Source organism: Mustela nigripes, chromosome 5 (genome assembly GCF_022355385.1).
Source record: "Mustela nigripes isolate SB6536 chromosome 5, MUSNIG.SB6536, whole genome shotgun sequence".
Lineage (NCBI taxonomy): Eukaryota > Metazoa > Chordata > Mammalia > Carnivora > Mustelidae > Mustela > Mustela nigripes.
In genome coordinates, this window is record NC_081561.1 from 125,968,789 (window position 1) to 125,978,775 (window position 9,987).

The following is a 9,987-nucleotide window of genomic DNA, read 5'->3' on the forward strand; positions in this document are numbered from 1 at the left end:
AATAGAATTGTCCCTAGTTTTTTTTAAGTGTTTAACAGACACGGGTGATTGGAAATGTCTGGACATGAACACACACACACACACTCACACACTCTAATTTGGAATTATGCAAAACTATGTCATTATTCACCACAACCTGAAGCAAAGCTACAATGGAATAACAAGGACCGTGTCTGTACAAGTGTGAGGCTCCCGAAATAAGCTCCCATTTGGACAACAGTGACACACATGGCCCGACTCTTTAAGGTCCATTTAGAGGAAATGGCCTGGCATGTTTTACATTTGCTGAGCTATTTAGCTGCTTGGTTTGACAAGATTTTTGAAAGGGGTGAAAATTAATTATAATTGCAGTATTGCTACAATAATTTGGTTGGCTAATTGCATTTCAGTGCAAAAACAGGCAAGGAGGAATTTCCTCCCTGGGTTATTTTCTGATATGGCAGCATTCATTTTAAGAGTAATGAGATTTTTAAAAAGTCAAACCTTAAATATCATGGCTTCAGCAATCTGTCCTGTTTAAAGTTTAATGCAAAATGAGATCGCACCTCCGTGAGAGCAGTTACACGTGAACACGGATCCAGTTTGCTCCGAGGCTTGAGATGATTAAAATCTCTCTCCCCCCGGAAACCTACTCAAAGGATCTCTTTGACATCGTTTGGGGATGACTTGAATCTGGGGGCACCAACGTTCATGCTTTTCTAGTGAGGGAGGCACTGGTGGGGGTGGGTGGGAAGTTGTGAAAATCTCTCCACGAGGTATATATATGTTGATGGAAGAGGCAGGACAAGTTTTAGAGGACTGAGCAAAAAAAACAGCTCATCTAGGTTGTTGGGGGTGCTTTCTTGCCTCTGCCTCTCACCATTTTCACAGGGCAGTTCTGAGTACATAAACTGGCCAAGGCCTTTTGAGGGGACTTAGCTAACTCCAGACCAGCCACAAATACTTGCAATGAACAAACTTGGAGGGGCAGAGTCATCGATCACGTTAGAATCGTGGACGACCCCATCCCGAGGCCCGATTCCGGGTAGTACCGTCAGGTGCCCAAAGCAACCCACACTAAGCCCCTCCACAACCTGATGACCCAGACTCTGTTTGTGGGCAGGTTTCCTTCCCGTCTCTGTCTTGCTTTCAGTCCAGCCACCGTTAGTGTGTCTAAAAAAGGATTTCGCTAGGAATTTTTCCTTTTTTTTCTCTTCTCATCAAAGTGGGTCGTCCTCCTCTAAGTTCTAACTGATTTATAGAAGATCAATATGCAGATCTAGCTTGGCTGGCCCCAAGGGTGTACATCGGTCCTGCGCAAGGGCACCTGGTTGAGGGGGAGGGGGAGGAAATCCCTCCTTCTCTGTTCATCGCCCGAGACCACCCCCCGCCCGCCCGTCCCCTCATCCCAGAGAAAGGGGTGCTTTTTCTAATTTGCACTTGGGCCCAGAGAGGCCCTGAGTTTTTCTTGATCCTCACACTCCCAGAGACTGCGGAATCTAGTCTTCACTCCTCACCTCCAACCGGACACTGTAGATGTTTTTAAGGGAGAGGATATACCCATGGCAAAGGTGAATTCATTTTGTAAATATGTTTCCTCTTCAGCGTGGGAGGACGAATAAAAGAGAGAGGGAAAGAGAGAAAGGAGAAGAATAAAAAGAAGAATGGAGATGAGGTTGCCCTCTGCCTCGTAAATCGGGGACTCATCATCGTCCTTCCTTGGACACAGCTGCAAAGGGGTAAAAAATCAATTTTTTCCTATTACTCCACGGTGAGGAGGGAAAACCTATTTGTAAATGGAATTAAATCCAATGATAGCATGTCTGTGTATTTGTTGAGAGCTAGGAAAATTAGCCAGCGGTACAACTACATAATCCAGCAATGTAATAAGAAATCAACACTCTCCCATTTCAAAGCTTATCTGAGACATTTTTCTTCTCTTTTAAAGAAACACCCATGGCTAAATGTCAGTAAGACTCTTCAGCGCGCCAACACGTCAACACCCCAGTGAGGACTCTGAAAGGGAGGGAACTCCAAAGCCCCATCTGGGAGGAACATACTTCTAAATTTTTGCCTTTGCTGCTTGTGCATCTCAGTCAGTCAATAATGACTGGATATGAACTAGAACGTTCTAGAAGATAGTTTCTTCCCCATGTTGCAATCTGTGGTGCTGACTGTGGAAGAAATTCCCCTTATCTGTGTAGGCTAGATCTAGTCCACAGAGACCCTAACCTGCCCAGTGAGCACTAAATCAGCAGGAGGCTGCTGGGAGGGTCTTGAAACTTCATTAGTGGTCTGCCCTCTAGTGGGAAAACACAGTACTTCAATTAAGTCGGAATAGAAAATATTTTTTTTTTTCTTCTCTTTCAGAGAGCAAAAGAATTCAAGTTTTCCAGATAGTGCAAGGTGAGGAGGCATGTTTCCTCAGAAGACAGCTTCCAGAGCTGAATTAAGCAAGGCTCACACTGACAGGTCCCCTGGGGCAGAGTTAAAAACGTTTAAAACAGGTGGTGCTATGGTGGAATTCCCGTAAAGACAAAGGTCTTTCTTCTCACATCCGTGGAACCCTCCAGGGTTCTCCTTGGGCAGTAGCATTGGGGTCCCTGATCTCTCGTCATAAAGACAGGACCCCTACTCACAGCAACCAACCTACCAGGAATGCTAAAATAATAGGCTTTTCCATTAATTTTTGGCAAATCATTAACACAGAGGAGCCTTTCGAAGGGGCCATGTTGAATTTTTTAAAAGGCAGAGATGCACAAGTTTTAGAAAAAGACTCAGTCTTTGTGGATGTTATTTTTCAGGAGAGAAGCCATTTTGTGATGGCGGCTGGATGTTGGTAAGGCAGAAGACGATCCTGAGACCTGCTTGTCTGGACTTCGCTTCCATCTTTTGAGAAACCTTCAGAATTTGGCTTGCTTCAGTTTATCAATATGGTAGCAGAGTTTCAGTGCAGGTCCCAGCTTCAGACCCAAGTACTTCATGATCATATCGCTCTTCAGCAACAAGAGAGCATTGCCGTCAATCTCCTGGTGGGACAGGATCAGAAACAAGAAAATCCAGATGATGGTGAGATCGATCAGACAGTGGCTACGGTTAACATGGGGTCAGGGCACGAGGTAAGGGAATATGGGTTCACTCAGGCACACATTCTCTTAGTCCCAAGGCAATATCTTCTTTTAAAAAATAAATTAAAGCAAAAAGATACTATTTGTTCCTCTTCCCATACTCTCCCTGAGGTCATATGACACTGGATCTTTCATATTCCTACTCCCCTGATTGAAGGAGCCAAACATAAACCCAGTTTTGTTCCCAATAGCCCCCATGTGATATTTATCTCCTTATCTGCTCTAGGGCTGAAGGAGCAAAAAGTTTACAGTGGAATTAACGTTTGTGTCCACCATCCAAATTCAAATGTTGAAATCCCAACCCCCGATGGGATGGTATTTGGAGGTGGAGCCCTCAGGAATAGGATTAGTATTCTTCTACAGCAAGATGGCAGTCTGCAACTCGGAAGGGGGCTTCTCACCCTGACCTTGGACTTGCAGCCTCCCGAGCTGAGGAGTACATTGCTCTTGTTCCTAAGCCAGCCGGTCTGTGGCGTTTTGTTACAGCAGCCGGAACAGACTAAGACAAAGTATCGTCCATCAGTTAGACCCAGAAACTAGCAGTTACCCCTCCATTTAAGGTGCTGGTATGAGGCCCTGGTATTCCGTCCATCACCCTAATCTCTTGCTTCTTTCCTTGATAGTAAGCCCACCGACCTTGAGCTGATTACCAAATTGCTAATTACACTTGACAAGGGATTTTAGGTGTTTGGCCCTGTTAACGATACCAGGGGGCATACAAGTAAATAATGTACCTGCTTCATCTCAGGGTTTAGCAAAAAGAACTACTAAGGGGATGCCAACCTCAAGGGTGAGGTCATGGTATTGTTTCCTATTTGTCTCTGAAAATGGTAACCCTCCAGAATGCTTGTAGAATTCGTGAACCTAGTAACGCTCGGTTTCCTCACTCAGCTACATTGTTATCTTCAGGTCACAAGAGACAAAGAGAGTTTGAGTGCTCAGACTGGGGAAAGAGGCAGTTACAGGAGTCATACAGCTGAGGACCCCTACCCTTCTGGTGCACCCAGCCAGCCAGCCAGAAGCATCCACTCCAAATCACTCTGTCGCTGGCAAAATGGCAGAGTGGACAAATTCTCATCCTTGGGCCTAATCTTCTCTCTTACCCCATCTCCTGGCCTTCCACCATGCCCTACGACTCTGGAATAGAGCCAGACTCCTCCCACTCAGATCCCGCTCAACATAACCCACTCTGGGATCCTTGCTTTCAAGGCCTTGCTGTCCAGGGAGCTCAAATACATCCCTCATGAAATGTGAGTGTCCGGTGAGAGGAGGAGTCTCCCCAGATCTGAGAATACGGTTTCTATGACGGAATCACCAAATAAAAGTGAGAGACAGGAGGAGAGTATCATGGTAACTGGGCTTGGCCAGAAATGACGCTCCCTCTCCTCCCCACCCAAGATGTCTACAGCCTGCCCCCCTGAGCCTGGGAGGATGTTAGGTTACCTAGCAAAAGGGAATTAAGGTTGCTAAAGAGCTGGCTGGGAAAAAATAGGGGGAGTATTCTGGATTGCTGTGTGGGAGAGCCAGCTGTAATCACCAGGATCCCTAAAAGTGGAAGAAGAAATCAGAAGAGAGCATGGGAACTGGCCGCTGGGGAGGGGCTCGCCTGCTGCTGCTGCACTGGAGGACGAGGGCCGAGCCATCCAGATGCTGGGGAAGGCAGGGAAGCGAATTCTCCCTAGAGTTTCCAGAAAGGAACCGTCAGCCCTGCCGATGCCTTGATCTCAGCCCACTGAGAGCCCGGCCAGACTTGTGACCCTCTGAACCAGAAGATAATAAACCTGTGTTGTTCTAAGCTAGATGCTTGCGGTACCTGGGGATAGCAGCAATAGAGGGCTGACATCGGGAGCCTATTAAGATGGCTTATGCAGCAGTAATTATTACCTGGTCCCCCCACCCGCCCAATTTACCACTTTATATATTTCAGACTCTCCTAGTTTTAAGAGTCCCTGCCAACGGAAGGCCAACTACAAGCGGGGCACCGTGCTCAAGCCCTGACGTGCATTTTCTCATCAAATCCTCCCGGCGGCTGAGGAATCGGCGCTGTCCCGGTGCCTGGGCACACTGTAGGTGTGCTATAAATGTTTGTTGAATGCACAGACAGACGGATGGATGGGCAGGAAAACAGGCATACTTAATAAAGGCCAAAAGGAGGGAACAGATGGGACAAATACCCCTTCTTAAAAACAAAAATAAGTGGTTGTTCTGCTCTGAGAAGCCTGTGGCTCCATCTGGCCTCCCTCTGAGCGGAGCCCGGGCTCTGGGTTTAGCCCACCCGCTCCTGCAGCCCTGGCTCCCTGACCCTCCGCCTTCCTTGTCCCTCCCCCAGCCCTCCCGCCCCCTCTGGGGCCAGGACCCCACCATACCCCCCCCCCCCCTGCCCGCCCCGCGCCTACGTGCTTTCTGAAGAGCTCCACGTGTGGACCCAGAGCCTGCGGGTCAGCGTCTTTCACGAACCAGACCACATCCTCCACAGTCCAGGTGGAAGGGTTCCTGCTCCGTGGCTGCCTGGCGTCCGGCCCGTCGGGGGAAGGGCTCGAGGCTGGATGGGTGGACAGAGAAGAGATGAGACAAGGGGACGGGGGTCTCCCTGCCTCCCTGGGCGGCCTGCCCGTGCCCCACACCCCATCCCGGCCTGAGTGACCTTCTGCGACAGAGAAAGCCTGGGAGCGGCTTGTGGGGAACCTGGAGCACCGGGAGGCTGCTTCTAGAAGCAAAGGCTCCATCCAGGCTAAAGCCCTTTGTCCTCCCAGGGAGTGGCGTGCTAGAAAATAGATCTCCTTCAGCAGGCTGAGCTTCTGAGCCACGTTTGAGTTTTAAAAACCCCTCCTGCTCAGCCCTATCTCAGGGAGCCCTGGACCTCTGCAGCCGGGTCCCTTGGTGACCAGAGAAAGCTTGCCGAGATCAACATCCCTCTGGGCCCTATAGTGCTGGGGGTCCCAAATGAATGCAGATCCCCTCTGCCCCCACTGGGGACACCAAGACAATAGAGACATGACAGAACTGAGGTGCATTTGGGTGCCTCTTTGGGGTCTCTGCCACCAGAGCTTGGACCCCCTGTCTGTGAGGGCCACGGGCAGGAGATGTGGTCTTACCACTCCGGGCGTGCCCCACGTGCCTTCACAACCCCTGCTCTTCAGAGCACTTGCTCCAATCTACCCCACCAGCTGGGGGAACCCCTCGACAGCACAGGGCCTACTCCTGCACCTGATACATAGCTGGTCCTCGATAAATGATGACTGCGCGAGCTGCACCGATGGGACAATGCCTCTTCCGGATGGCAGGTTAAAAGGTGCGGGATGAGTGGAGTGGAGTGCATCAGATGCCGAGCACTATTTAGGGATTGACTCTTTCTGGTATGTCCCAGACTAACTCATCCTCCTTCCTCCGCACTGGCTTCTCCAGCCCCTCAGGTTTCTGGAACCATAGTGATGTCTCTACTGCTACCTCTGTCTCTAGCATCCCTAAGTCAGTCCCCACAGTGAATTATTCTAAAGCTCTTAGAAGGATGCCTCTCACTCCAGATTCTCCCTTGTATCCTGCTTCCCCTGGCTGGAAACCTCTTACCAAACCCCTGCAGCTGTTTCCTGTGGGCATCCTTGTCCTGGGATCTCTTTCTTCTAGAGCACACCTGTGTACACTGCCTCAACGCTTTCCCCAGACCCGGCTCTGGCTGTGCCCCTTATGAAGATCCCTAGCCTATGCGCTAGCTCCAGAGTGCACACTCTAGCTCAAGGTCAAGGACTCTCTTTGGTCTTAATAATTTCTTTCCTTCTGAGACAGAAGGGAAGAGCTTTGGTGCCAGAGAGACCTAGGGACAAGTGCTGGAGCACCCATGGCTAGCAATTTGACCATGACTCAGTTCATTAACTGTAAAGTGGCAACACTGTCCTCCGGGAAGGGCAAGTGTCAGGACTGGAGTGGGATCAGGCATGGTCCTAGAGCTCTTGTGCATCACATGCTCCCCAAAGGGAAGGAGGTGCCCGGCGCCCTCATGCACCCTCCCGTCCGGGCACACCCACCACGTGTCTCCCCAGCTTCCCTTCTCCATCTTCAGCTGGTGCTCTTTGCTTCCCCCTAGAAGCATTTACACTCCCACCTTTCCACAGACATTCCACCAGCCATCAAAGCCCAGGCAGACCCTTCCCAGGCAGCATGTCTATGTCCTGCCATCTGGATGTGCCCTTCCTCTGCTTCTAACCCCCACACCTTTGTCCTAAGATGCTTTCCACAATTGCCTTATACTGCAAGTATGCATGTCTGTAACCTCCAGTTAGGTTCAAGTTTCTTGAGGATGATCATCTTCATCTTTCCCAACCCCACCCCTACCCCATTCATTCCAGAAACATCTACTGAGCGTCTCTTCTCTGCCAGGTCCGGGGCAAAGTGTTTGGTAAAAAAACGGGACCCTCTCATTACAGGGTTTATAATCACTGACGCCTCCCCAGTTCTAAGTAAATGTGCTGGTAAATAAGGCCTCGATGTACTTTGTGGAAACAGTATCAATAACTCATTCAAAAGCCTTGAGCAGGTAATTCTTAATCCTATTGTCAGGCCAGAAGAAAGCAGAAGCTCTGGACAATGAAGCGGTTTCCCTACAGAATAATTCCACGTCCAGAGATCCCGGCTTCCACTTTCCTCCTCCAGTCCCAGGGTGCCGTGGTTCCCCGCTGTCTCTTTCTTGCTCCTCTTTTCAGTGCGCTCAAGAAGGGCTCGGTTCTCCATCAGTGCTGAGCAAAGTACGGCATCGCATTTCCAAGTCTGCCCTAAAATCATAATGGTTTGCTCGAGGATTGCATTTACTTTGGGATTTCCCCTGCCTTTTCCTCGCTGGACCTGGAAGGGTCCCGTAAGGTGGGTTGGCACGGGGCATTTTGCCGGGAAACTGTTAAGGCACCCTGGGGCCATCTGAATGCTGATGCATGCTTATTAGAGTTGATTTCACTGCACTTAAAGACATCTGCACGCAACATGGAGATGAGGAATCACGGAAACCACGGAAATCGCATTCGCCTCGGAATCCGCCCCATTGGAGCTTCGGCGTTAATTGCGGTGATAATAGATGTTCTGATTACAAAGGCTGGAAGTCTTTCGGTGCCAAGAATGATTTTAGAGTGATCAGAGCAGAGGTCAAATCGAGTTTCCTGTATCTGATAGGAAAAGGGAGAACCCCAGACTGATTCAGGGCATCGTCCTGGGGAGCCTAAGCTCCTCGAGCAAGGTCAGGGCACTCCTTTGCCAGGGGCCCCTTTGGGGGCAGCAGGATGCTGAGCAAGAGGGCGGGGGGAGCTTGTCTTTACTGAGGAGGCTATTCAGGTACTGGCTGTGGAGGGAGGCAGGCCAGTTGGAAAGTGGCTCCACTCCTGGTGCCCGGTGTTTGCTGTGGGCGTTTTTTCACTTTTCCAGGATGGAATGGCAGCAGCCGGGCCTGGCTTGGGAGCCTGGCCGAGGGGGCCTCTTATCATACAAGACCGAGAGCAGCAAGAAGCCTGTCACACCTCAGGAGTCGCTCAAGACCCAAAGCACATAAGGTCGCTGTAGAAGGAAGAGAAATGGAACTTTCCAGCGGCAGCTTTGTAAAGCCTTTGCGATGGTGTGCGCTCACAAAGATAATAAATATGCTAGCCCCCCACGTCCCCCCCCTCCCAGTGGATGTGAAGGTGTCAGGAAGACAGATGGGTCCAGCCTGACACAGCTGGGCCAAGCGGAGGAAACTGGACAGCAGAGAAAAGAATATGAAAAAAATCTCGCTCCTAAAGGCCCAGGGCATGCAGAGTGAAGAGGGAAACCCAGTTGTGACTGGGTGTATAATTAAAGATGGCGGCAGTTATTTCTAAAGTTGTTCCACATGCACCAGGGACAGAATGCCTGTGCGTCAGTGCTTAGAGCAACCCCTGGCACTGTCACAGCCGAGGTCCTCGCACTGCTGCCTGTTGAGTCTCTGTGTCTCACACATGCCCACAACCACATACATAATCTCCTTTGGTTCATTCATCATTCAAAGAAAAGTTCTTCCCCCAGGATGAAGGAGCCCTTGCCAAGCCTTGGCTCACTTCAGCCCCTTCCCATGGAGTGTGGGCCCCATTCTCCTTCTTCTGACTGGGTGGTCAGTCTCTCTGTCCATCACCCAACACCTAACCCCCGAAGAAGCAAACTCTAATCCACGGGAAGCATTGGGGTGGCAATAACAATGTCATATTTACTTCCTTTCTTGATTCGGAAGGTTGGACTAACTGTGGTTGGGAATTCTATAACATGGCCTATTTAATGCAAAAGTTAGGAAGCTTTTGTTATCTGAAAACCTTATAGTTCTTGGTGCTTATATCTAGGATGAGAGACAGGGACGAGCTTTCAAATTTTTACCCGAGTATCAGGAAAACCCAGGGAGATGTCAGTATGTCCCCTCAGCACTCACTGGCAGAGGCCATAGGAGCAGGAGGCCAGGGGGAGTCCTCACGGTTCGTCATGCCGGCCCTGCCCACCCTCCTGCCTGCAGCCCCCTGCAGCTTTCTGGCTTCTGTGTTTTAAACCATTTTGATTATCACCACAGGGGAAAATCCATTTTTAGGTCCCTTCTAGGGCTTATGACTCGGGTCAAACCCTCCTGAAGAGGTACAGTTTCTTACCACCAACTACTTACATCTGGGATGCAATTTCAGAGCAAAAATAGAGCAGTTCCTTGGGCGGAGGGAAAACTTACTAAGCCTCCAGAGGGCCCACAGCAAGGACCCAGCCTGATCGGTGACAAATGGGCAAGGAAGCCAATGACTCAATTCAGCACAGCTTATCTCTATGGGTTCCAAATGGGTTTAACTGTGCAAACTCGGTTCAAGCAAAGCATATATAGAACCCCACTATGCAAATGTGAAGAGGCCCTGGT

The 9,987-nt window shown here is 49.9% G+C and overlaps 1 protein-coding gene across 6 annotated transcripts in view; it reads right to left on the bottom strand.

The window, feature by feature from the left end:
• Positions 1 to 1,791: 1,791 nt before the first annotated feature.
• SCML4 (Scm polycomb group protein like 4) overlaps positions 1,792 to 9,987 on the bottom strand; it is a 97,633-nt gene continuing 89,437 nt past the window's right edge. For all 6 annotated transcript variants that reach the window (XM_059401147.1, XM_059401148.1, XM_059401149.1 and 3 more), the window contains 2 exons: positions 5,504 to 5,649; positions 1,792 to 3,008 (listed from right to left, as the gene is read on the bottom strand). In XM_059401147.1, the coding sequence (XP_059257130.1) occupies positions 2,883 to 3,008; positions 5,504 to 5,649 (272 nt within the window). In that variant the 3' untranslated portion in view covers positions 1,792 to 2,882. The remainder of the gene's footprint in view (positions 3,009 to 5,503; positions 5,650 to 9,987) is intronic.